The sequence below is a fragment of the Dermacentor albipictus genome, chromosome 9 (assembly GCF_038994185.2).
Source record: "Dermacentor albipictus isolate Rhodes 1998 colony chromosome 9, USDA_Dalb.pri_finalv2, whole genome shotgun sequence".
NCBI classification, from domain to species: Eukaryota; Metazoa; Arthropoda; class Arachnida; order Ixodida; family Ixodidae; genus Dermacentor; species Dermacentor albipictus.
In genome coordinates, this window is record NC_091829.1 from 56,888,280 (window position 1) to 56,915,333 (window position 27,054).

The window sequence follows — 27,054 nt, forward strand, 5'->3', positions numbered from 1 at the left end:
CTACACAATGGACCTGAATGACTGGAATCATGAAAGTTTAGAACATCTCTGACAGCACGCTCTTGTCCACGAAAATGTGCAGGAGAACCAGATGGGTAATTCTTTGTAAAGTAAAGGAACCTCTGGAAACTATAAAAATGGTTTATTGACTAGGCGTATCACATCTCTTGGCCTGTACAGGCTTCGTATAAGTTAAAATATAACGGTTAAGTCAATAAATAAAAAGCAGAACTGTGCTCATGTGCAAGGGAGAAGAATGCCATTAAACATCGCTGTGTGGCTCTGTCACTTCCTATTTCCAGTGTCCAAGGAGCCCACGCCAATCGATCGCCTGGAAAAAAGAAAAGGCAGAACACAAATCAGACACTAAGAAATAGTGAACAAAATGCTATGGTCAGCCATTAACTGAGAATTTAATGGTGCAAACTGTGAAAGGTGCGCATTAGGAAACGTTAACAAAGAAATGGGCAATATAAATTTTTTTGGCATTCGAACAGCTTGCCTAGCATTATATACAAGTATTTAAATGAAAGCATGCAGTCCTGCCCTCCTGGTTCATTAATTGCAGTAGAGGTTTGGCAAACTATCGTATGTGAGCCAACACGCCTAGCAAACTGTCTGGAAAACTGCCTGATCTGTTCGTAGCTAGGCAACTTGTAGAATCTTCTTTCAAGTAGGTGTCACTCCCAGGCAGAGCCCCACGGGTAGTGAATGTCTGCTGGTAGATGCTGGAGCAGAGAACTTTGGACAGGCCACGGGGTTTTCAGATGTAGGACTATGGGTGACAAAAGGTGTAAGCGCCATCCCACCCTTAAGTGCGGCTTATTGGGGAAGGGGGCAGACACACGCATGGATTAAGGTGACTTACGTCCCAGAATATACGTTAGAACCTCGTTGATATGTTCTAGAAAAAAAATGGCTGTGGCTTAGCTAAGGTTAAGCCCAGGATGCGAAGCATACTAGCCTTTATTTTAGTTGTTGAACCACTGTTTAGCCTGGTGAACTGCTGTTGCTTGGCTATATTTGGTTCGGCTAGACGAAGAAACAACTCATGCGTTACTCTGCTTCACCTTCAAAAGTGGAATGCGACAGCATTCCCGTCGACCCGCCAAGGGGTGTAAGACAATGGGCTACGGCGCAGCGACTACGCGCCCCGCATTGGTCGCGGTGAGCGTCGAGCAACGCAGCGTTTGGCACGGCAACGAAATGTGCGCCTGAGCAAGCGACGCACGCCTGAGCCTTAGAAACAGCTCGTTCCTAAGGCAACACCGCATTCACTAGAGGCGCTTTTGTACCGCTTTGAAGCATCGTACTCGTGGCTCAGTGGTAGCGTCTCCGTCTCACACTCCGGAGACCCTGGTTCGATTCCCACCCAGCCCATCTTGCAAGAGTTGAGCCAAAGCCACCTAGAAAATCAGTCTCTGTAGCATGCCGCAACCTTCGCTTCTCATTCCAACGAGCAGCTCTGTCTCCAGGAGGCATCCCACCTCGCGAGTGTCTAGCAGAGGCAGGCGCAGCTGCTTATATACCGCCGCAACGCCGCGAGCGACGGCGCGAGTTGGAGCCCCGTTTCTCCTCTGTCGTGACGTCACGGTGTCACGTGGTATTGAAGGCGACACCGCCGCGCCTGAGGACCTGGGTTGTGCTCTAGTAATAATGTTCGCATAAAAGTATGAGAAACATTGTACGAAGTGGGAGAACATATGATCTGAAGTCACAAAAAAATTTGGCAGAGTCAACTGTAACTAACGTCTACAGAATGCGAAGCCTTTCGTGGATCGTTGCAGCATGAGACACTGATGCACGCCGGATGCGCCCGAGCGGCCCGAGACGCGCATTGTCATTTTTTTGCCATTTTGGCATGCTTACGTTTGCACTCCTTGAACTCGTCCTGGGTCAGCAGCTTCTTTGGGCACGGAATTTTTTGGGAAGTTTTGATGCGCTAATTCGGCGAGAATTGTTGCAACACGTAATATTGACACATGTCGAGCTAGCGGGGCGCAGCCTGAGAAGCACGTTGTAGTTTTTCTATTCCGAAGTGTTTTAAGCCAGCGACAGGAAATGAAATCAAGCTGGCGGGCAATGCTGGAATATGGTGCTGCCACAGAAATATGACGCTCACTTCATGCTGCCTGTAGGAGCAATTGGAGGCACATTTGGGCTATAGACTATTGCCTCCAGTGCGTTTCCAATTGCTCTATACCGCACGCACCTTGAAACAAATAGGTGAAGATTCTTATTGCAAAAGCATTGGCGGCGGTAACTGTGGCTGTGATTTGCGACAGCTCTTGAGGAAATTTGCCGGTACCGGAAAAGGAAGCTGTGTGCGTGGGGGCGTTTTCACGTGACACGGGCGGGCAAGTGCTGTGGGGAAGCTACAATTAAAATGGGATTAAATCAACGAGATTCTACTGTAATTGCACAATGAAACTTCAACTACTTTAGTTAGACCTTCCAGAAATGTTCTGGACATTATATACAAATTTTTTAACCTCTAATTTTGCAATGAGAAATGGCATTCAAGAAGTAACTGTTTTTGGTGCCTTCGCTTCCTTGAAATGAGTCTACAGCTGATGGATTGCGTGCCTGACCAGACATGCAAGGCAGTGTCCGGTAGCAAGCTTGAGAAAGGCATGCCTCTCCCTCAATTTATCAAACACATTTGACCTAATAAGACTGACATGTTTACAATGCTTTCACATGATATCACATAAACGCAGAGATTAATATGCCATGTTTACACGTGCTCTTTGATTTACGTAACTGACTTGTAAGGCTATCAAATAGCTCAAAAAATTCCTCATAAAATAATTTATAAGTTGCTAGCTTGGCCATTATCTTTTTTCTTTTTAATCTGTAAAATAAGCTGCTGCTCCTCCACCAAAATTATTGGGCCATATCACACTGAATGTGCTATTCCTTCGATTGCCAAAACTAAGCAGAACTGTGTCTGGACCATTCGTCGGGTGTCTACCTTAATTGAGACAGTCACAGAGCCCGTGTCAAATGACAGTCGCCATCCCAGCCTCTTGACAGCAATTAGCATTATTCTTTAACAGAAAATATAAAGGCCCTTAGTTGCGTTAGCTACAAGAGCCCAGGTGACAAACCAGCAATCAGCCAACAATTTTTCTTCATGCTGCACACGGATGCTATTGCAAAAAGTTGGCCTGCCTTAGCTTGCTCTTGATGGCCTCCTTCCACCCCGTTTTGCAGCAATCACCTGCCGTCGTTCCTGGACCACGCGAAACAAACAAATGCACAGAATGAAGACAAAAATGGCTGGTTAACTGCACTCAAAATTCCGTGACAATGAAGGGAAAGTCACAGAAACAAAGCGCACGCAAGTAATAGCATTTCCAAAGATAATGCCACATTGTCATACATGTGAGTGTAAGCTGGGGAAGAGAAATCATAGACATCTTCTTTCACAGCAGCAAAATAGGGTGAAATTTACCACCGAGTGTTTCCTTTTTCACTGAGCTTTCCGTTTCTGTGCTTGGGCCAATGTGAAACCGCCATACATAGGAGCTAGGATGGTTCGGTGTCTGCTTTGAGAAACTGAAAGCGCTGTCAAACTCTGATATAATACTTGGTGCAGTAGTACGTGCTCTGCTCCTGTAGCTTTCCGTTTATTGCCACAGAAAGTTATCCGAGAGCATAAGAACAAGAAGCAAACAAACAGAAAAGATTAGTGTGGGGGGGAGTGACACACACCAACACACAACGTTGAGCAGCTAGCCTCAGCAAGCCAACCTCTAACACCTTTCCTTCAAGGCCCATCTGTGCGGTGACTCTTGGGAAATAGGCCCTACATGGTTGCTGGACCTTTCATAGCATTAATTTGGTTTGCGGTAGCTCTTATTGATGCCCTCATCATGATAGGCACTCGCCACCCAGCTCTCGGCCCTACTCTCCCCCATACTCTCTGCACGCTCAGTGGCTAGAATTTACCACATGCCTATCACATGGTGAGGGCCCATTTCCCATCAGCCTTTACTGTATATTTTTGTGACTAGGCTTCAAAAATGTCACGTGACGCTATCCCCAAGTCTTTTTCCTTTCTCCGCGACTAAGAAGTAGCATATTGGATTCTGCCTCCTGTCATTTCGTTGGGACAGATCTTGCCCTACCCAGGCCACTAACAAATATGTAATAGCAATACTTGAATCCCAAGAGGACAGAGCTGAACGTTCAATTAACCCAAACTGCAAAAATATTACCACGGTTCAAACCCAATTTTTACAAAACATCCTTAGGAATGTTTTCTATGCCAAAGGCATGACCTGCAGCTTGATGGAGCCTTGGAAGCTTGATACAAAGAAGGGCTTTACGTGATGGCATGCAAGTTGCCCAACTTCGACGCACATTGTATCAATTAAAGCTGAACCTGGACAGAAACAAAGCATTACAACATGAACATAGTACTCGTACAAACATTAATTTATAACTATTAAACAGCTGGGACAAAGTTCGAAACAATAAAAAAAAGAATGAAAATTGCATGGAAGAAATAGCGTGTAACAATAATACCGTCACTTCAAAGAGAGGCAAATATGTATCTATAAAATCAGCATTAAGAGAAACTGCACCATATGAAATTAAAGAAGAGAGGTGATCACAGGAGGATGAAGACTTGAATTGGTTGAGAGTCATTGAACAAGGGATGTTGTTGGAGTTGACATTTCGACAAGCAAACTTGTCCTTATCAAGGCCATGTCACTGAAGCCAACATTTTGATGAGTGCATACCTACCAACCTGAGCACACATCGTAGAATTCCAAGCCTATCATGCCCAATTCTATCTTCTTAAATGGCATTTTTTTTACAGGAAATTTGCATTTTGGATACTTTAATACTTACTTTACATGCAATTGGCTTTTACACCAGCTGTTACATTATGGTGCGTGGGTACTAATCTTTTGTTTTATTGATAATCCTATGGATGCAATACAGGAAAGAAACAGTGTAAATAGCACAAACTTTTTAAAATTTTTATTAACATCTGCCCTGAGGGCAAATCTTTTGTGGTACACAAATGCACTTTATTAACGGTGCTTTATCTCTAGCTGCAGCAAACAAGCAGCAACAAACTTGCAACAGTACAAACTGACAAGCAACACAGTTTGTTACATTTTTCAGTGACCTTACTGTCATCGATTTCACCCGTTTCAGGTTTTCGTCAGAGCAACCTTGCTCTGAGATGGTACCCCTCTGGTGTCTTTAACAATGTGTAAAATTCCAAGTGTATGGTCGGAGTTTAAACTTTTCACCTACAGAATTTCTTATTAATCTTGACAAAACAGTCATAAAATTGTAAAACAAGCCCGAATTAATAAATTTTATGAAAAAGCAAGGGCAGCATCTGATGCAAGTGTGCTGATGTAGACAAGACCCCCTTGCTGAAACGCTGCCTCCGGCGACTGCCCTTGTTCAACCACTGCTCATCACTTCAAGCCTCCATCTTCCTGTGAACATGTCTCGTTTGGTTTTCCTGGCAACCATACATATGCACTGGCACAGTAAAATCAAAATAATCCTGACAATTTTGTCATGAGCACATCCCAAAATTATCCCGCTTGTCTGTCAATGGCTAAAGCAATTCCCCCACCGACATACATCAGCACGTCAGGTGAGAGTAAAGAACAGTTGAGCAACGAAATAATGCTGTACCATTCCGGGAACCAGCACAAAGCTGATTTTGCAAGCCACTCGTGACCACCCACCTGGCCTTGTCTCCTGCTGCACAGTTTCGATTGGGTCAGAGCTCGCAGGAGCAGCATTGTCCGTCCAATAAACGTCTGGTACACCAAGAAGGCAGTGCATAATCTGTGCAGAAGAATGAGGAGGAAATGCTAACCAAAAGTAATTGCTGCACGCACGCGCAGATGCTCAAGAGGTTGCCGATGCGCCAGCTTAAAGAAGCTGTGGAATTAAAACCAAAAGACAATGGCGTGAAAAAAGAAATGGGGGAAAAAAGGAAAGAAAAAAAAATCTTGCATCTACGCAGGGTTGCAGCACTTGCTGGGCAACAGAGAGTTTAAAAATGGGTGAGTTTTTCAAATGTACAGACAACGTGGTAAATACACAGCATTAACCATTCAGGATGTTTTGCAGTGCCGTATATTTTGGTCTTTGAACTTCAAAGGGTTAAAGGGACATCAAACAGCAACATACATTCATTAATACCTGCGAAATATTAATTTAAAACTCTATCTGCAGTTAGATTGCTGAAAAGGCTAGTTACTAGAGGAAAGAAATTCAGACCAAAATTTTCCTTCTATAATTTCGTTCCCAAACTGCAACATTTATCCATGTACAGGCTGTTATTGTGCAAGAAAAGTCCTGAAGACTTGTTACTGTTCTAGAATGCAATGTAATTCCTGTTTAACTATAAATCTGAGTAATCACAGTCAAAATTCAGTATGTCACGGGGAGATAGCACGGGAACTTCCAAGGCAGCGAAACCACTTGGAGCAACTGTCGGCCTCGATTGGCAGACTAAACCAACCTGTTGCTGCTAGAATCTACCACAACCACCACTTGTCTCTGATTTTTTGCGTCACCTCCAGCCTACCAATCATCCACCCACGACAAGACCAACCTTTCGTGGGATCCCCAAAATCCTTTGTTGGACAGGCCACTTCAATGTAAAGATGGCGCATCGCACCGCTTACAGTAGAGCAGCCTAAGCATGTTAAGCAAACGAAAACCTTTATTTGAATGAATTCAGGAAGCAATTAGGGAAAGAACTCGCCAATTTTCTCCTGCATTATTGCTGTCCGACGGAAAGTACGAGTGCAACCAAGCTTGCGGCACTGAGGCACATAGCCCGCTCTGCAGTGAAACCCAGCATTGATGCACGGCACACATACAAAGTAAGTTATTTTGTAAGCCTCCTAGTTGGAGCGGCGCAAAATAGCTCGCTGCTTCTGCGAACTTCGCTGGAGCATGTGCTCACAGATTTTCGCAGCGTTCCATTCCCATGGCTAGTTCTTACCACTTGCTACACTTAGTGCCACCAGTGAATAGAAGTGTGATCATCATTGCGCCCAGTTTTACTTTTTTTTATCCCTTTGCAGGCCCCACCAGTGCCGCTCGTCGGAGAGTTCGGTCTTTATAAGTGTCAACTGTCCGCAGCTCAGTGGTAGCACTGCAATGCGCACTCTTTGTAAAGCAACAACTGACCCACTGGGGACAATTAGGTTACTTTTTCAAACAGGCGAATTCAGCATAGAGGTCTTTGTTGTAGAGGAGTTCACAATACAAAATAAACGTAGAAAATTGCACAGGACATGTGAAATCTTTCGTTATACAGGTGTTAAAGAGGCTTACGACTGTACTCTGAAAATGCAATTTGGCAATCCAACTTTTATGTTTCTCATCAGCGACCCTTTAAAACGGCGCGCAGCGACAATCTCACCAGGTCCCGCAGGGGTCTGTCCCGCTCTTGCACCTCGGTGGGCGGGTTGTTTTCAGAACAGCCCACAACCACAGGCGCAAACACAGGTGCCAGCTCGTCGAGGGATCGGCCGTCGCCGCCAAGCGACGTGGCTGACACACTTCTCAGGTGTACCAGCAGCTTTGCCAGCACAGCACGATTGGCAGCTGGCAGTCGTCGTGTTGCGTCTAGGAGCCTCCACGCACGGTTCTCCTTGTCCTCGTCACCTGTCACTACAACAATAATTAGGAACCAATGAGATCTCTTGCACCGCCTAAGTGCTAAGCTTTGGTTTGTGGCATCACAGATGGCATCAAAGGTCACGGCAGTTACACTAGTCGCACTGGTTAAGGCAGTGCAGCAATCACAATTTCTGTTTGTGAAAAATTCAAAAGAAACAGTGTCTGAGTGGAGAACACTGGTGTGCTGCAGCTAGTAATTTCCACTTCAACCAAAAGGTCCAAACTCACTAGGTGATTACACTTTCTGCAACGCTATGATAGATAGCATTCCTAGATGCATGCAGCATTGCATACAGCCAAAAAGGAAGAACCGAAACTGTTTGTGTCCAGTTAACACAATAAAATGCCATTATTTGTATGCCACCGGACACTAACAATCTTGGCTCTTCCTTTACGGCAGACTTAATGCTCGGTCTATCTAGGAACATCATTTGTCAGAATGTCGCAGCGTCAAAAAGAAAAAAGAAAGTTTAGCAGTATGTTACACTCTTGTAACACGTGAAGATGAAAGCCTGCTGCACACTTGGTAATGCGCTGTCTTGCATTTTCTCACTGCTGCTTTTACAGTTCTGCTTCTTCGGCTCGTTTTCGACGCTTACTTGCGGCTTCGTGCACTTGTATAGCGGGGTCAGACTCGCGCCGACGACATTTCTCTTCAACCTTACGTTGCATCCGCTCAGCAGGGGATTGAAAAGTAAGCTGTTCCATGTGTTATATGGGTGATTTCAATTAATGTATGCACTCTCTGCCTCACTTTGCTGAGTGCTTGTAGCCTCAGCCTTAGGGGATATGAGCCATTTAGAAGGTCACGTAACAGTGACAAGAACTTTATTAGAGTGTCCCGAGGAACTTGATTGGGTGGAACCGAAAGCTCCGCAATCAAGTTGGTGGCTCCCGCCTACGATCGGACAGGGAGGTGGTGACTCTCTGCGACGTCGCGGGCCCTCTGGACGGCCTGTAGTTGGTTTGTGAAATCCGAGCTCTTCAGCAAGACGTCCCACTTGGATTTGTATTGAAAGTCGGAGCCCGCGTTGTACTGGCACAGCCAGAGCATGTGGTCGAAGGAGCAGCACGCACGACTGCATTTGGAGCACGACTGTGGGAAGTTGGGGTCTATCCAACTAAGCGCTCTGGGGGTTAGGTAAGATCTCGTCGATAAAAGCCTGAAAGTAACAGCCTGACGCTTTTTTTTTCTTCTTTTTTTTTGTACAACTCGTCAAGAGCCGCATTTCTGTAAGTTGTATGCGTGATTCCAATGAATGTTTTCACAGTACGCTTCGCTTTGCTGAGTGCTTGTAGTCTCTGCGTTACAAGAGTGATGAGCCATTGAATTTTTCGCTTGTTTAGGAGGTATGAGCCATTGCTAATAATGATAAGTTCTTTTACTACTGGATCAGACGACGCATTTCTTTTAAGGTCATCGGGGGATACGTGCCACTTAAGGCATTCGCCTTAACAAGAGGCATAGGCTAACCAAGGACACACAACGTAACACAGTGGTGTTTCTGCACAACCTGGACGGGGCCGACTGCACTGTACTGGCCGCACTGGCTCAGTGGCTGTGGCATTGTGCCGCTAAACATGAGGTCGTGGGTTAGATTCCCAGTCCCGGCAGTCACATTTGGATGGGTGGCCACAAAAACACCCTTGTATCTAGATTTAGGTGCACAGTAACAAACCTCCGGTGGTCAAAATTAATCTGGTGCCCTCGTCAACGGCGTACCTCATAATCCACTGTACAGTTTCAGGGTGTTAAACTCCACAATTTAATTTTGATCATGTGTGAAGTGATTTTTGGAAAGGAAACGGAAGAGATGAGTGCAGCGCCGTAACTGTCTCTCACAGGGGGACACCTCAACAGCACAGCACGGGGAAGGGGGAATGGGAAGAAAAAGATGAAGGAGAGAAAGACAGGACTAACGCGGCAAGGGGGAAAAAAAATGTGAGTGCGGGGCTCAGAGCCGCGCCCTCAAGGGCGTCGCACTGCAGTAGTCTAGCAGTGCCGAAAGAGCGTGCTTCATGATGGACGAGTGGGCTGCAGGGAATAGCAGTGCAGTCGCCGTATCGTAAGTCAGTCCCAGTCGCCGATAGACTGTACACAAGTTCGTGCACTCCACATCGAAGGCAGGGCAGCGAAGTAGCAAGTGGTCGAGCGTCTCCAAATCGGCGCAGTTTCTGCACACGGGGTCGCCAATTCCCTGCAGCCTGTGCGTTCTAGCAGCCGTCCTGTAGCAGCCGACGCGCAGGCGAAGCAGGAAAGAGTGGTCTGCCCGGGAGAAGCCCACGCGGGGGAGCAGTCGAAGTGATGCACCCGCGACGACGCGCTGGTCCAGGTGCTGCGCACGGAGCGTTCGCAGAATGGTTGGTTTGGCCACGTCGAAGCCGCTGACCGAGGTAGCGAGGGGGAAGTGCAGGGAGTGAGCCTGCTTTGCGAGAGCGTCCGCAGCTAAGTGCAGTTGTTGTGAAGGAGGCTTGGTAGAAGTCACCTGCTGTCGTTGCAGATGTGCTCTGACTGCAAATCACAAAAGCAGTTGGAGAAGCCAAGCATGACGGGGAGGCAGAAGCATCTCTTACCAGCAGCCTCGGCGAGTAACGGCCAGACCGACTTGGTGATAACGGTTTCCCGCAGGGCAGCCAGGAATTTCATCAGAGCTCCACACACCACTGGCAAGCTGTGACCACTCTGAACAGGTAAGGACAAAAGCAAACGAAATAGTCTTGAATATTGGTAGTTAAGCCTTAATTTATAATTGTGGACTGTCCCCAGCATATATCATACTTAAAGTACTTTTAATTTCTGGTGGCTCAGTTTGTTCATTATAAATGGTAATGAGTGGGACAAATGGATGGCCCTGAGTTTGTCTTAGAATTTTTTAGTGTTCATGGCAACCTTTAGGTAGTTTGTTCTTTCTTGGACTTCTGTTTCCTTTTCCACATCTAATGTGGAGAGACACAAAGCTCTTCCATGTATCCTTAGGTTATTCAACTAAATATAGCAGTCAAAAAGTCACATTAGTCATAAGTCTTGTGTATGAATAACTAATAAACACGATCTAGTAACTATGGTGATCAAAAAAAGGCATAAGCGAACAAACCACAACACAGTACAACCTAGTCCCACCTTAATGCATCCTTATAGTACGAACAGTCTGTCTGCACAGCTTGTCACTGTTCACTGCATTATTTTACGAGCTGTCAAAATATGTGTCTGGGTGCCTTTAAACATTTAGTTGACGGTGGTGGTAAACGAACAGGGCATTGGTGAGAGTTGTGTGGCAGAATGATGAATAGGTGCATGCTGAGCATACACGCTGAGCGCTGAAGGACCCCATGACGTCTGTGCTGCTGCGAACTGTTTTCAATGATGACAATGCCTCTGACTTCTTGTTAACAGAATGTCCCTCCAGCACTTACAAGAACAGGCACGTCTCGGCCACTCAACAACCGTCCAAGCAGCGTGTCCACTTCCTCGGGTGGCGCTGCTGAACCGTAGAGCCGCCCCTTCTCTTGGAGGCATCTCCGCTCCACCTCACGAATACAGTGAACCACCACGGGCGGTACAAACGGTGGCTCGGAGGGTGCATAGTCGGTCAGGAAACCTGGGCTGCTCTTTGCCGCTGTACTGTGACTTGCACCTCCGGCCTCCGGAGGTGGTGCTCTAAGACCACAGGGAAGTGGAACCTGTTCAAGGTGGAACAAAGGGATCAGGTTCTTGTGCCAAGTTCCTTCTTTGAATTGGCAAAGGAAAGGCCCATTGTCTTGCTTAAGGGCTACTGACAAGATATTTTGGACTCTTTTATTTCTTCACATTAAATAAACGTCTTAGACCTCTCAGCCCTGGAAAAAATACTGACAAGCCTCAGGGTGTGATAAATAAATTATAACCAAATAATATATGCTCTTGTTGAATTTGTTTCTCTATGCCTCAACCTCAGAGTGACAGCGGAAATTTGCTTAAAGTGTCCCATAATTGCTAGTGCACTAAAATGTACTCTTCTTTCATGGTTAATACACATTTCAATGCCACGTACTTGCAAGCTTATTTCTGACGAACTTCACCATGCTAATGGAACTCAGAAACCACACCTTCCGTAGCAACCTAGTTTGGTTCAGAAATAAAAAAAAAAAGACTCCTAAACTCTTATGCTTTGCAGGGAAACATGCAGGTGACATTACAGTTGCGGGCATCACGGAGTCGCACTCACAAGGCTCCTGCACTCCGGGTGGCAGACGATGCCGCAGGCACCGCACTGGAACGAGGCCTTGTAGAAACGGATGCGTTTGTCGCACGCGGTGCAGTTCTCGGGGTTGACGGCGGGCCGACTGATGAAGGTGTGTGGCTGTTGCTGCTGGAATGTGTCAGGAACAGGGGTGCTGCTCTTCTGGGGCCCCAAGCGTTCTAGCCTAGAGACAAAACCTGATTCTTCCTCCAGGCCACTCTCCTCCAGCACGGGGTTTGATCGAGGCACAGCTGAGCAGGTGATGCACAAAAGAGAGTAGCTTACGGCACAAAGGACAAAAAGAAATGGAGAGTAAGAAGCGCGTGTACTTAGACGGGACATGTGCATAGAAAATTGTGTACTCTTCAAGTAAGGGCCCCATTCCTTTGAAAGCAGCAACCACAAATTGGCAGCCCAACATTCGGAGTGGAAAAGAGAGAGAGAGAGAGAGAGAGAGTGAGTGAATGAGTGAATGAGTGCGTGAGTGAGTGAGTGAGTGAGTGAGTGAGTGAGTGAGTGAGTGAGTGAGTGAGTGAGTGAGTGAGTGAGTGAGTGAGTGAAGTGAGTGCTGCTGCAGCTTTCCTGCACTTGTAATCTGAGTGCATGACGTTGGGTGTCTTCAGACATTGTCCTGAGAAACTTTAACATCACAGACATATCTGTAGCCATGGATGGCACATAGGATGACTACACCTTGTGTAGCAAATTTTGGAAATGAACATATCCCGCAACCATCCTCGGTCATGGCAGCCAGCCTCACAGATTCTTCTGCAGAAACACGACGCAGTGCCTCCATAAACACTACTGTCTATATTTTCAGATGCCACCAAGCCTGCTTGACTAAACATGGTCGCCCAACTCCAGCCAGTTTTGTCCCACCGAAAATCGTGGTTCAGTAAATGTGGCTGCAAATCAATATCAGTGCGGCTGTGTGAACTCCTTTTTCGGGCATAAAATATCAACCTTCGCGGTCAGCTAGCAGAGTGCTGACCAGCTACGAAATCACCCTCCACTGATGCTATCAGGTGAGACAGACAACAACATGCCAAACCCGTAGAAGTAGACAAAGAAAGCTTTGCTTCACTGAAAGGAAGTTGGGACAGGCCTCGTAACAAACAGCTCATGCATATTGAATAGCGGTATGTGAATATATGAAGTTTCAATTACATAAGAAATAGTCCGCTATTTGATTCGCATCCCTTTCGAGATTTCACTCTTCGAAAGTCGTATATTTGTTTCTTTTCGAACACGAGATAATAACACTGAGCTGGCGCACCACTTCTTGAGTGAACATGCAAAACAAACAACTTCTGTTCACGAATTTCCAGACATTCAAAAGAATGCCTCGCCTTTAGACAGCCTACAAATTTGTTGCCTTCGTTTAGGCGAACCAAATTATTATTTAACCAGTCTTGCCTCGCTTGCATCCTCTTAAATGACGTGCTACTGCTAGACTTCTGTTAATTCAAATCTGGTTCATTTGATTTTTGGGTTGATTCGATGTTGACCGAAGGTCCCATTCAACACCATACGTTTATTTGGAATCACTTTTGTTATTTTGATCCTGAAATTACCCTTTGTGGGATAATTCGAACTTGACTAGTCACCACACACATGTCTGGTCCATACGGTAACCTAAGTGGCAACTTTAACAATGGTAGTGTCTGTTTTGACGGCACTTAGGGTACATGAAATGCGTCAAACATATGCAATCTACCATAATAATGTCTATTTTCGGCCTGTAGTGGGAAGATCTTAAATTAAAAATGCTCATAATAAATTATTACAGTATTTACCAATGTCTAACATGCACATTCTTTTACGAAAGGAAATTCATACGAAAACTGCTTGGGCCAGTGCTATCTGATACAAAAACAAAACCATGTTCACAGTGGTTGTATGCTTCACTGCATAACGCGGTTGTACTGCGGAAAAGCTGTAACGTGGCTGTACTGCATAAAACATGCGGCGAAGCTGACTTGCGAAATATGACTTCTATTGTGGAACACGTTTTAGACCCTTGCCCATTTTTCTAGCTGAAAGACCGGATGAGCATTGAATTTCTAATTTTATATATACAGGGCATTTCAGCGAACACTTTCAAAAATCTTTAAAAGTTGTCTGTGGCGGATATCAGAATTCTAGTTCATGAGCTGGTCTACTTGAAGCGGCGGACAATACTTGCGCAAAAAAAAAATGAGATGCAAAATCGACAAATTAATAAAAATTCACTAATGAAGTTTTTAACTAATTACATCATGGCCAATATTACAACTTACAAATTCTAGCTGCACATTTGCAAGGCGGATCTAACTGGAACGAATTTTCAAGATGACACCAGTTTCGAGATATGGATTCCCAAACTTTGTGAAGAAATGCATTGGCGTTCCAGTTAATCTGTTAACAAAACGTCGTTTCATACACTGCAGCACAGAAGTAACTGGAATGCCAATGCATTTTTCCGCAAAGTTTGGGAATTTAAATCTCGAAACTGGTGTCGTCCTGAGAATTCGTTCCAACTGGATCCGCCTTGCGAAGTCCACTGCTAAAATTCGTAAATTGCAATATGGATCGTAAGATAATTCGCTAAAAGGTTCATTAGTGAATTCGTGTTAATTAATCGATTTTGCCTTTCAATTTTTTGCACAAGTAGTGTCCGCCGCTTCGAGTAGACTGGCTCATAAACTAGAATTGAGCTATCTGCCACAGGCAACCCTTAAAAATTTTTGAAAGTGTTCGCTGAAACACCCCGTATGCACACAGTGCAACTCATGGTGCGGTCTGCTCTGAACCACCATCAGTTGCACTCACCTCCTCAAAGAGGCAAAACATGTGTCAAGAGAGCTCCTGAACAACACATTAATGTGGCGAACATGGTTTAAAGCCTTTATGGCTTATGTTGCTAAAGCCTTTTATTTATATAAAGCCTTATATTATGTCACACCTCATAAAAGCATGACATAATGCTAGGGCATTTTTCTCGCATTTACCACTAAATTGCCACTGAATTTATTTTTAGAGCGCAGCGCTTAGGCGCCCGTCCCTATGGCGAGCGTCGGCGTCGTCCTACGGTGTAACCAAGCTAACGAGCACAATTAAAGGTGCGAGTGAATGCAGTGTGCAGTAGGGGATGAAAAAAATTGGTGAGAGCGAAGAGGCATGAGGAGGAAAGTGGAGAGGAGTGTGCAGTGGAACCGTGAGGCAGAAAGCACAGTGCTGTGCAACACTCGCAACGACCGCTACGAGATGGCACCAGAGGAGCGTCGTCTGTTCAACGATGGCATGCGGCGAGCGCATTGCACGATACTATATACGAAAGCCGGTCCTTTTCTGCCAAGCAAAGGACCAGGCAGGATTCTGTAAAGGCTACTCAACAATAGATCATATTCACACTATCAATCAGGTGATAGAGAAATGTGCGGAATACAACCAACCCTTATATATAGCTTTCATTGATTACGAGAAAGCATTTGATTCTGTCGAAACCTCAGCAGTCATGGAGGCATTACGGAATCAGGGTGTAGACGAGCCATATGCAAAAATACTGAAAAATATCTATAGCGGCTCCACAGCCACCGTAGTCCTCCATAAAGAAAGCAACAAAATCCCAATAAAGAAAGGCGTCAGGCAGGGAGATACGATCTCTCCAATGCTATTCACAGCGTGTTTACAGGAGGTATTCAGAGACCTGGATTGGGAAGAAATGGGGATAAAAGTTAATGGAGAATACCTTAGTAACTTGCGATTCGCTGATGATATTGCCTTGCTTAGTAACTCAGGGGACCAACTGCAATGCATGCTCACTGACCTGGAGAGGCAAAGCAGAAGAGTGGGTCTAAAAATTAATCTGCAGAAAACTAAAGTAATGTTTAACAGTCTCGGAAGAGAACAGCAGTTTACAATAGGCAGCGAGGCACTGGAAGTCGTAAGGAAATACATCTACTTAGGGCAGGTAGTGACTGCGGATCCAGATCATGAGACAGAAATAATCGGAAGAATAAGAATGGGCTGGGGTGCGTTTGGCAGGCATTCTCAGATCATGAACAGCAGGTTGCCATTATCCCTCAAGAGGAAAGTGTGTAATAGCTGCGTCTTACCAGTACTCACCTACGGGGCAGAAACCTGGAGGCTTACGAAAAGGGTTCTACTCAAATTGAGGAGGACGCAACGAGCTATGGAAAGAAGAATGATAGGTGTAACGTTAAGGGATAAGAAAAGAGCAGATTGGGTGAGGGAACAAACGCGAGTTAATGACATCTTAGTTGAAATCAAGAAAAAGAAATGGGCATAGGCAGGACATGTAATGAGGAGGGAGGATAACCGATGGTCATTAAGGGTTACGGACTGGATCCCAAGGGAAGGGAAGCGTAGCAGGGGGCGGCAGAAAGTTAGGTGGGTGGATGAGATTATGAAATTTGCAGGGACGGCATGGCCACAATTAGTACATGACCGGGGCTGTTGGAGAAATATGGGAGAGGCCTTTGCCCTGCAGTGGGCGTAACCAGGCTGATGATGATGATGATGATATACGAAAACAACATGCTTCATGAGCAGAGGTCTGTCTGCGGTGGCTGCTGTCAATCGAGCCCATTACATGACCTAGACGTCGGTCCCAGTTGAGTCTGCCAGATGTTTTAGTGCATTCGGGTCTTATGTCTTCCTGGTTAGTACATATTTTTCTCATGCTTTTTTTTCCCAGAACGTCTTATTGTACAGGTCTTAAATTAAGGTCTTACTGTATGTACAACAGAAGTCCACTGTAGGATGAAGATCTGTCTCAGAGACCTTCACTAATCTTTGTCCTTGCTTGCATAACCCCAGTTCTGGGACCCAGGCACACGCACAGGGAGAGTTGTGCAAGTGCATGCAAACTTATTGAGACATGCAGCCTTACATGCCACCTTCTCCTTGGCTTTCTGGGAGTGCTGAACAAGCAGGGCTGGCCCACTGCGACTGCGCCGAAATCGCTGGTGAGAAGAGTTGCTGCTGCTGATGCTACCTTCCATCTGGGATGTGACTGTTGCTACGTAGCCAGGCTCCCCTGCCACCACAGTCATGGTCGTGGCAAACACCTCACCACGGCCGCTGGTCTCATGGGAACCGCTGCAAGTGCTTGTCTTTTGGGAACCTGAGAGCTGCAAGCGAGAGAGAGAGAGAGAGAGAGAGAGAGAGAGAGAGAGAGAGAGGCAGATGCAGGGAAAACTCAAATTATCGGCTACTTGTGGAGACTCGTGTTGAAATAAGTGGGCCAGCCAAGTGACCAAAGCATACTGCCACAAGAGTTTCATTCAGTCTCAATTATTTGCTTTTATTGCACGACTTTGTTGCTATGTTTCTGTTCTTGTGCAAGAATGCGCTTGCGGCATCATACAGTAGGCTTCCATTAATTTGACTCTGGTGAATTAAAATTTTCAATTAATTCAATCTCGGCCAAGGGTCCTGGCTGGGACCCATGCACTTCTTCCTGCTATTGCTGCCACCAGCACGAGTTTGCCTAACAAATTATGTCCTTTTGTCACTGCCTGCCTGCTTGGCTGTCAGCGCACCTTAACACCACTGTGACAATACTGTAGTGTAGAATCTCAATGAAACACATAATTTATCCGATGTCTGCATGATGCATAATAAGTGTTTGCAAACAAAGTATACAAGCCACATAGTGTGACTCCAGGCTGAGCAGCAGGACCCATAGTGCACACCCAGTGTTACAAACATCTGAAATAAATCTTTTTGGCATCTGCCAGAGCGATGTAGCACTCTAAATGCTGTGTATGTCTGTTTTACACAATTACAACGAAGGCGCCAAATAAAACAACGGACGAATGAAGGAGACACGAGACAACCTTCGTCCGTTGCTTTATTTAGCGCCTTCGTTGTAATCATGTATAACCAACTCGCCCACCAGCACATGCTGTTTTACACAGAGAGGACAGGAGAGAACACATAGGCAGAGAGCGTCTACCACCAAGTGACTAGGCTCAGCAGGAAACCCTCAAATCGACTGAATATCTCCTTACTCGTATTTTATTCTGTGTATCCTTCCACATCAATTCTGCATTTGTACAATATCAATGAAAAGTAGACTAATGAACTCTGGCACGGCTATCGTTCTGAACATGGGAATAGTAGTACACCGATGTTTTACCGTCATGCTCGCAGCTTTAAATGTTCTTGCCATTTTATTTGCTGCCTTTTATCTGCCTTCATAGGCCTAAATTATGCAGCAATCCTATGCTTTTTAAGTGCAAAAAACCATCAGATTGCGCAAACTTGCAGAATCATTGTAAACTCTCACAGTTAGAAGTTATTTCGTTGCAAATTAACAATTTACAGAGTCACAAAGCCATTTGAAGCCACAAGAATGATGCTTGCACCTCTCACACACACTAGCACCAGAATTCCTTCTAGTAGTTCTATGGCTGAGGCATCTTGTTTGCAACACACATATACAAACCTCAAAGTGGACTTTGGCAGGAGCAGGGCCAAGTCCAGAAGAACATCGTTCAGCAGCAGTAGGTTTCGAAGGAATGGGCCCAGGTCTAGAGGGAGCTGATCTGCAAGGGTCCGGCCCAGTGCTGGCAGGCCCGGCAGGACCCCATGGAAGAGGAACCGGGCCTGCAGGGGTAGACCCATTGGAAACAAATCGAGCACGGGCAGATCCGGTATAGACGGATCTGGCATTGACATATCCAGCATGTAAAGCAGACGTGGCATGAACATGTGCTGCAGTAGAGACAGCTTCGGAAGTGACTGATTCCACAGGTACAGAACTGGAGAGTGCATGCCCAGGGGAAATAGAGTAAGTAGGAGCAGCTCTAGGAGGGACCAGCTTAAAAGAAAGTGATCCAGGAGTGGCATGTCCAGAAGAGGTCACTCCAGAAGTGACTGGTGCCATTGGTACAGATCCATGTGAGGCTGGTCCATTAGTGACAAATCCAGAAGAAACAACACCAGAGGACACAGCTACAGAAGTGGGAGCTCCCGAAGAAAGAGCTATAGGAGGGTCTGGTACTATGGGTACTGATCCAGATAGGGCTGGTCCAGGAGTGACAGAGCCAGAAGAAACAGCAGCAGGGAAGAGAGCTCCAGAAGAGTTAGCTTCAGAAGGAATAGCCTTAGAAGCGACCGGCACCACGGGTACAGATATAGGCAGGGCCGGTGCCGGAGCGACAGGTCCAGAAGAGACCACACCAGAGGAGGCAGCTCCAGAAGCCACAGCTTCAGAAGGGATAGCTCCAGAAGGGACTTGTACCGCTGGTACGGTTACAGGCAGGGCAGGTCTAGCAGGAACAGACGCAGCAGTAGCTCCAGAATAGAGCGGCCCAGTAGAGACTGGCCTAAAAGAGACAGATCCAGAAGGCACTGCTCCTGAAAGAGCTTGCCCAGAAGAGAGGTGCCTTGTTCCTGCCAAAGGAAGCGGAGACTGTGTCGCCTGCATACCAAGCAATATGTGGCGAGTATCCCCGCTAACCTCCCTCGATGCAAGGTCTTCATTATGATGCGCCAGGCTTGAGAAGGTTGTGCTTGTTGGGGAGAGCACAGACTGGACTGACTTGTCGGCCATGGTGCTGCAGAATGAAGAAGTACGGGTAAGCTTTCATGCTACTTTTGTCTCATGGCCACACATGCCCTAATTTCTCATCAGCTACATGCAAAAGATTTCTAAAACAATTTTCATTATGTGGCAAAACAAACTGGAAAGGCACAACTGTATGTAAAGGCGCAACCCAAAACAAACTCAAAGAAGAAATGCCGTAGTAACGAGCTCCAGGCCAATTTTTTTGACAACATGATGCTCTTCTATGTGCACACAAAAAATTGGCACATGAACTTTGCCCTTTGCTCTCCTACCAGGGCTGTCACGGGTGGGAATTGAACCAGCAACCTTGTGTTCAGCAGCAGAATTCCGCAGCTACTGAGCTACAGCTACAGGTACAGCTTACTTAAAGATTCAACAGTTAGCAACACCGCTGAGAGTCAGATTATTTAGCAAGTGGATCTTAGTTCCTCTTGACTACTTTCACCTGTTTTACATGGCCACTCCATTGCTGAACCACCTAGCATGAGTTACAACACTCTTATATACATTTGATCTGAACAGATCCTTTGCCTTCTTCACATTTAAGTTCTGTAGCTAGCCCAGAAGAAATACAAAGCAACAGCTGAGTCACATTTCAGTTTCAATTTCATTTTACTTTCGAAAAAATATTTGGGGGCTCTCCAGGTGAGAAAATCTAATCATTAGCACTTGTTGCTGGGCTACCTGGCACATACTTCAAGCAATGAAGAAGTCGCGATAAGAAGTAAGGAAATGACCGGACATGTAAGAACATCACTCGCAACCAACACCAATTCTTAGCCTGTTTCTTAGAATAAGCATGCAGTTTGACAACTCAAAGTCTATTGCTACCCGGTCTGTTAGTGGTTTGCAAATGGCTTACCTCACAAAATTATCCTGACTGAGAACATTCTTCAAGATCCTGACCATGTGGTGCTCCCTGTTCTCAAAGCTTTGGCCAAAGACGCAGTAGCGGACCTGGTCAAGCTGTGCTTGCTGCACAATGCAGAAGAGAGAACAGGTATATCAAGCGGCGGAGCTGTGGACGTCAATCAATCAATCAATCAATCAATCAATCAATTAGAGATAGCTTCACACTTATCTCACAGCATCTTACACACCTTTCCACTGAGGCATGGGAACACTTTCTCTCTGGCCAATTCTTCTAGTGTGGAACAATGCACGTGTGCTGTTACTGTTTCTAGTGATTCCAAATAGGTGCTCACGTGAGCTCACAAGAACGCTGAAGGCATTGTGGCGCTTCCTAGAGACTTCTCACAGGAAAGGCCTGAACTACCACATTTTATAACTGTTTTTGTCAACTGCATGGCACATTGTAAATGTGAGGTGTTCAGTCTAAAGGTAAGACATGCCGTATCATGTGTAAAAATAGATACTACAGTATATGAGGTGTACGATTTGTTCACCAGCTTTCTGCACCCCAATGTTCACAGATGATACAATAGCATCGGGAAAAAAAAGAAGTAATTGAATTACAGCCAGTGTTCCTGAGCAAAAGAAACATAATTGAAAAGTACCGAAAAAAAGTAATTGATTGCAGATAACTGATTGCATGTAAATTGTTACATTCAGGTCTGCTTATGGCAAACTTACATAAGGGTACATTTTCTTGTGCCGTATGAGCACCACTGCACTGGTATTTGAGCAGAAAGTTTACAGAGAGAATAAGTGGCCACGTAATATCAGGTGCCATAGTGCAAACACTCTCCATATTATAGTTGTAGGTGTTTTGGTAATGGACAGATGTCAGCTCACCAGGGCTTCCAGGCGCGCTTCACATTTCAGTTTTCTCTGGACCTCCTTTTCAAGCACATCCCTAGGAAACAAAAACACAAACACAAAATCTCTGTGGAAAAACATATTTTATTCACTTCTTAAAGCAGCAAAGAGTAAAAGGCGATAGAGCGGTAGAACCACCCACTGAATATCACTGCCATGCCAAGACTGTATGTACATATACATTTGCAGCATATTAATGGCTTGCAATGCTGTAAGCATTGATAACCACATTCTGCAAGAAACTATTTTATCGGGAGTGAATTGTGTCAGCAACAATGAACCTCGCCATAGTGATATACATTATTTAGCAAACTGATGTTGTGTCTGGCTGCCTCACTGTTTCATCATTGACTAAAATGCCTGATGCAGCTGTTATACAATGTATTGTTATTTGACTATTAAAGGATTACTGACAGAAAAATTTTTGTCTCGCTTTTATTGGATTACTTGATAGCCATCAACTCAGCAATTAGGTTATGGACCCTCAAATCTTTGAGAGCACAACAAATAATTAATTACGCTACCTTTTAATGTGGCCAGTTTAAAACACACGAAGCAGTATTGCTTCAGACATGAAAAAAAGAGACTCATCACGTCATGAAAAACTTATCGTGGCTGTCTTGACGTGTCAGATATTACTGGCGCACACACACAAACTATGGTTGTGCTGCCAACAGCTTAGTCTATCCAGCACTAAACAGGACAAGGGGAGAGATCATACCCCCCTGTGAACAATTTGAAGGGCCAAATTTTTGAAGCCACATTTTCGTGTAGGCGGTCATTTATATATATTCTGGTTTGCCCAATGTAACTGACAGCGCATGAGCGAAATGTTGCATGAAACCTGGATGTGACGCTCAACAAAATGACAATCATGCTTCTCAGAATAGGGCTGGTTATGTTTCATTCTTGGTTTACTCTCCTGTCTATTTCACCAAGCTTGTTGAGGGTCTGAAAATAACCTTTACTCCAGGCAGTGCGGGAAATTTTATTATGTTGTGGGACATACGGTGTACATAGGGGAAAACAGCAGTCCTTGATGGCTTTTTCTGTTTTTTACTATATTTAATTTCACTGGCTAATTCTAGTCCAATGCTACATAGGACTTCGGTCGCATAGCCAGCAGGCTTTACCCTGTCAACTTGTGCTGAAAGGCTTTGTTCCACAGAGTGCTCGAATGAGTGCTTGAGACTAGCTTATAACCATGCTTTTGTGATGCTTCATGTCCTGTGCTGCCCTGTTAAAATTCTGCTGCATAATCAAAGGTGTACCAAACGATCCAAATGAACACGCTCTTTGACTGTACCTTGTGTAACGCAGCTTTGCTTGCAGCTCGGAGTTTACCAGAACCAGGGACTCATTGTCTTCTGCGAGTCTGCTGCAACACTTTTCTGCTGCTTCCCATCTCTGCCGGCACACTTCCTGGTTCCTCACAAAATCTAACATTGCTACGGAAAGGGGGAAAAAAAATTGCACAGTTCTTTCAAGCACTGGTGTGAAAAAAGAAACCTATGTTAGTCAACATAATATGGCCCTGTGACATTTGACAAGTGTCAGATAAGTGCTTGACAATGCACTCCTGTGATACACACCGGATGTACAACTCAAATTATTAGAAAATGATGTGCTAAATCGATGTTTATTAGTACTTCTGGGCAATCCACAACTTCCCCCAGTGCTCACTTGATGCATTTTAGCAGAACTTGTTCTTGGGCTAGTTGGTATACATTTAAAGCAATAACTGTAGCAAGAAATACAAGAAGGGTGACAGGACAAATGCTACAAGTGCATTAGCATTCTTAATACTTCAGTTCTTTCTTTAAGATCTTTAAAATGCACTTTATATCTGTTGCACTTCAGAGTCAACTTGCCTCTTTGTTATGTTCAGTAGGGTCTATTCTTAAAGGGAACACCAATTTAGTATTCAGTCGTGTATAACTTCATGAAGTCCTTCGCAGTATTAAATAAATACTGACAAACATTTTCGAAGTGCTTCTCACAGGTGAAAGGATGATACTTAGCAAGCACAAACATTTGCAAACACTTAGATAAGATTTTAGTTTAATACTAAAGCTGGTCTCGAAATGCTGCCCCTGGAGTCATTGACATTACTGTGACATCATTACATAGAGCTAAGTTTGCTGATGTTGGGTAGCAATAAAAAATATAAATATGATGGCACTGCTAAAAAAAAAGATGAAATAAAGTAGAGGGTAATCAAGCACTCGTGCTACAGAAGGGTCTACTAGCTGCGCTCACCATAAATAATGGTGATCAAGTTATAATTTTCCTTGACATGGAATAGTGGTTTGGCTTTCTGGCATTAAGGATGCACATCAATTAATCCTGAAATCTGATTATTTTTTTTAGGAAGGACAGGTACTATAAAAGCCTGTGGCAGAAAGTGCAAATCCGGCAAAATATGCATAAATGCAGAGCAAAGGTAACTAGACAGAGACAGTGGGAATGTGCATCAATTTCTTTGAGGCCGTCAACTACAATTGCAAAGCTGCAGAATAAAGGCATTTCGTTGCTCCTTTGAAGTCTCTCGCTAGGTATACTAAGGAGCTTTCAATGAAGCTATGAAGCGGGCACTTACCCAGGATTATTTATGAGGGGGGAGGGGGGGCAACCCTAGGTAACTCTTTCTATGCAAATGAAGTGCGGGGAGGTAGCTTCACTAGTAAAAATGTAAATAATAATAATATAATAATAATCTTTATAATAATAAAGAGAATTGAAATAAGGTGTACCTCACACCTTATTTGTTTACTTGGCAGGCAAGGAACCACATCAAATGGACTTGCGCATGACAGAAGAGCAGGAAGAACGTTGCCAAAAACAAGTAAACAACCAAACGTATAAAATACAGATTTGTAGTAGCGTTTTGTGAATTAGCCCTGGAAGAATTATAGAGAAATATATATGTTTGCGGAGCAATCACAGTTCTTTTGGATCCCTCATTTACTGCTCCACCAATTTAAGTGCCAAAACCGCGTAGAGCGCAGACGCTGCAGTTCTAGATGTACTGCGCCCACCGCGGAAGGTTAGAAAAACACGCACATTAACACAGCAGAGAAGTGGCTATGTCAGGCAGCTCGACTGATAACTGTAGAAGCGTCATTCAAAACACATGGAATTATTCTCCCCTTCTGGCGGCGTTTTCTCTACTTCCTTTTTAAATAAAGAGATGCTGGTCCATAAATATTGTCCCAAACAAGGGTTAAATTTGTTAATTTTCGCTTTTCCTTCCTGTTTAGCTGTTGCCTGGGCTCTCTCCCTTAGTAGATGGCTTAATTTCTCAACTCCTTGAGATTCTTCTTTCCTGTTGCCAATTTTGCACGAAAAGTACCGTACGATTAAGGAAAAGCCAGACGAGGTAACAGGTGACAATCGTATTGCTTACGGTTTTAACGGTTATTGCAGGGTCTGATGATGGACGCTGTGTCGCATTATCTTATTTTCCACCTTATCTAACTCATATTGTGGGTATATCCATCCGAGGATATGCCACCATCGCGGCGAGCCGTCACTCGAAGGATTAATGAAGCAAAAGGAAAAGTTAAACGCAACTGGCGTTTTCTCCGACTGCAACTCGTTCCACAAGCATACAGACAAGCTGACTACAAACTGAATCCCTTTCCTGTTCCTTGGATCAGTCTAAACAAAGAAGGTTGAACTAACAAAGCAACATCGATGCACGTGATTGTTGAATAGATGGTGACAATTGGACTTCACACCCCAGGAGATGCCGATAACTACCGCCATCCAAAAGGAGTGAAAAAAATTGACGACCATTCCAGATCTGTGAAGGTGGTGTGGCAGCGAGACCTGACGACAGTCAAAGCTCTCAAACGAAAAGCAAAGTGCTTCACCTCCGCTGCGGGTCGGCCCGACGGTAGTGCAATGCTGGGCCGACCCGCGGCGGAGGTGAAGCAGGCATTAAGCACTCTCCATACATGGGCCGATCTCGAAGATAGTGCAATACCGGGCCCACCTGCAGCGGAAGTGAAGCAGGCGTTGAGTGCTCCACATACGTGGGTCCATCCAAAGGTATTGCTATGCCAGGCCAACCCACTGCGGAGGTGAAGCAGGCGTTAAGCACTCCCCCATATGTGGGCCCATCCTGAAGATGTTCAAGGGTACGTTACAGGTGCCCGAGTTCACAGGGGTATGTGCCATTGAGGTTGCACCCTTTCTTGCACTATCACCAGGATCGGCCCACACGATTTTTTCTGTGGACGGATGGCGAAAAGACTATGTAAGGTTAGTCATATGCAGCTCTCGGCAGCAAAATGTTGACCGCCGAATAGGTTGATTTGTCAGCACTTTAGGAATGTGTGTGAGGAGTGGTGGCGTGGGGAGGGGTATGCTGCTTAATCTGAGGGGGTGGGGTCGCCCTCCCCCCCGCCCTCCCCCCGGGCCCCCCTACCCCTGGGTACGTGCCTGCTATGAAGACAATAATCTTAAGAGTCAAAACTTGTGAACATTACTTGCACTGATAACGACCCATACAACGCACTTAAAGAAAATAAAAAAAAGGAACCAAGAAAAACACAGTAAAGTCTACAAATATTTAAAATTAAATTATCGGGTTTTACGTGCCAAAACCACTTCAGTAGTGGACTCCGGAAATTTCGACTACCTGGGGGTTCTTTAACGTGCACCTAGATCAAAGTACACACACGGGTGCTTTCGCATTTCACCTCCCATCGAAATGCGGCCGCCACGGCGGAGATTCGATCCCGCGACCTTGTGCTCAGCAGCCGAACACCATAGCCACCGAGCAACCACGGCGGGTTTCTACAAATGCAGTTAAGCTTAGGCAGCATATGCTAGTATAGTCGCTTTACTTATGCCATGATAATTTTGAAGGCTCATAAGCGAAAAGACGACAAAACCTGAAGAAACATCGCCTGTACGTACTCCATAGGCATATGTCGATGGGGAAGTATTTCGCAACTGCCAAACTAAACAATAAATGGGAGCGTTAGGCACTGGTCCTCTTTCAACAGAATTCCATTGAACCACACATGCTAGTTCTGCGTTCGGACTTGAGCAATTCATGTTTACATATTTCGTCGACGCGTATCAGTTGATGTTGTCATTTTGAGCATGGCATACATATCCACAAGGGGAATCGGCTACACAATATAGAAATTAAATTAGGCAAATAAATAAAAAATAATATAAACTAAATGAGCACGGCTTGCACAAAATGGCACACGAAACTCACTGCTCAATACTTCGTCGTCATCGCCAGCGAATCTTCGACAGAAATCGTCGAACTGCGCGGTCACGGACATCTTTGGTATGTCCTTGTGGTTCATCGTGGATACGAGATTCTGGTAAGGAGCAAAAAATGCGAAGACATAAGTTGTTTCGGCTGTTGACACGGGAGGCTGTGACACCGGGACATGTGACAGCTTGGGACATGCGGCATGCACCATGGAAGTTTCCGTTTTAGCGCCGAACGCAGAGAGAGACTTACCTAAAATGCAAAATTGAGAAGTTAATCCGAAATTCGGTAGGCGAATACAGCGTATGCAGTACCTAAATCGCAACTTTCACTCGCTTAAGCGTGCTGAAGAGGTTGCGGCATGTCCATAGAAATGCCTCCTGTCCATACCAGCAGGAGTCCAGACAAGCACATGTGGAGGCGATGCTGGCGACACAATGGACACTTATGTGGACACCCACCGCACCGACTCCACAACCTCTTATATTTATCTATAGTACGGCTATGAGCATTGCCTACAACGGCTTACACTTATGTAAAACAGCTCCCGTGCG

At 45.1% G+C, this 27,054-nt stretch overlaps 1 protein-coding gene across 2 annotated transcripts; it reads right to left on the reverse strand.

The window, feature by feature from the left end:
- Window positions 1-123: 123 nt before the first annotated feature.
- LOC135896533 (rac GTPase-activating protein 1-like) lies at window positions 124-26,994 on the reverse strand. Of its 2 annotated transcripts, XM_065424960.2 has the most exons (15): window positions 26,753-26,994; window positions 26,498-26,606; window positions 22,568-22,709; window positions 21,238-21,298; window positions 20,345-20,457; window positions 19,344-19,471; window positions 18,358-18,518; window positions 16,798-17,038; window positions 11,889-12,154; window positions 11,098-11,364; window positions 10,258-10,366; window positions 7,424-7,674; window positions 5,727-5,829; window positions 3,175-3,235; window positions 124-331 (listed from the first exon to the last, which is right to left on the reverse strand). In XM_065424960.2, exons 2-15 carry the CDS (start codon window positions 26,589-26,591, stop codon window positions 286-288), a joined length of 2,043 nt encoding a protein of 680 aa, XP_065281032.2. In that variant the 5' UTR covers window positions 26,592-26,606; window positions 26,753-26,994; the 3' UTR covers window positions 124-285. The 2 variants fall into 2 exon arrangements, with proteins under 2 accessions (XP_065281032.2, XP_070381965.1); XM_070525864.1 differs by lacking the exons at window positions 26,498-26,606; window positions 26,753-26,994 and adding an exon at window positions 26,188-26,331.
- Between the last annotated feature and the right edge of the window lie 60 nt (window positions 26,995-27,054).

Excerpts from the sequence above, each read along its gene's own strand:
- LOC135896533 (XM_065424960.2), bottom strand. The coding sequence starts at position 26,591 with ATGAACCACAAGGACATACCAAAGATGTCCGTGACCGCGCAGTTCGAC. Across the intron at positions 21,299-22,567 it reads GCAAAGCTGCGTTACACAAG|GGATGTGCTTGAAAAGGAGG; the intron begins GTACAGTCAAAG and ends TTTGTTTCCTAG. Across the intron at positions 11,365-11,888 it reads ACCCGGAGTGCAGGAGCCTT|GTTCCACTTCCCTGTGGTCT; the intron begins GTGAGTGCGACT and ends CACCTTGAACAG.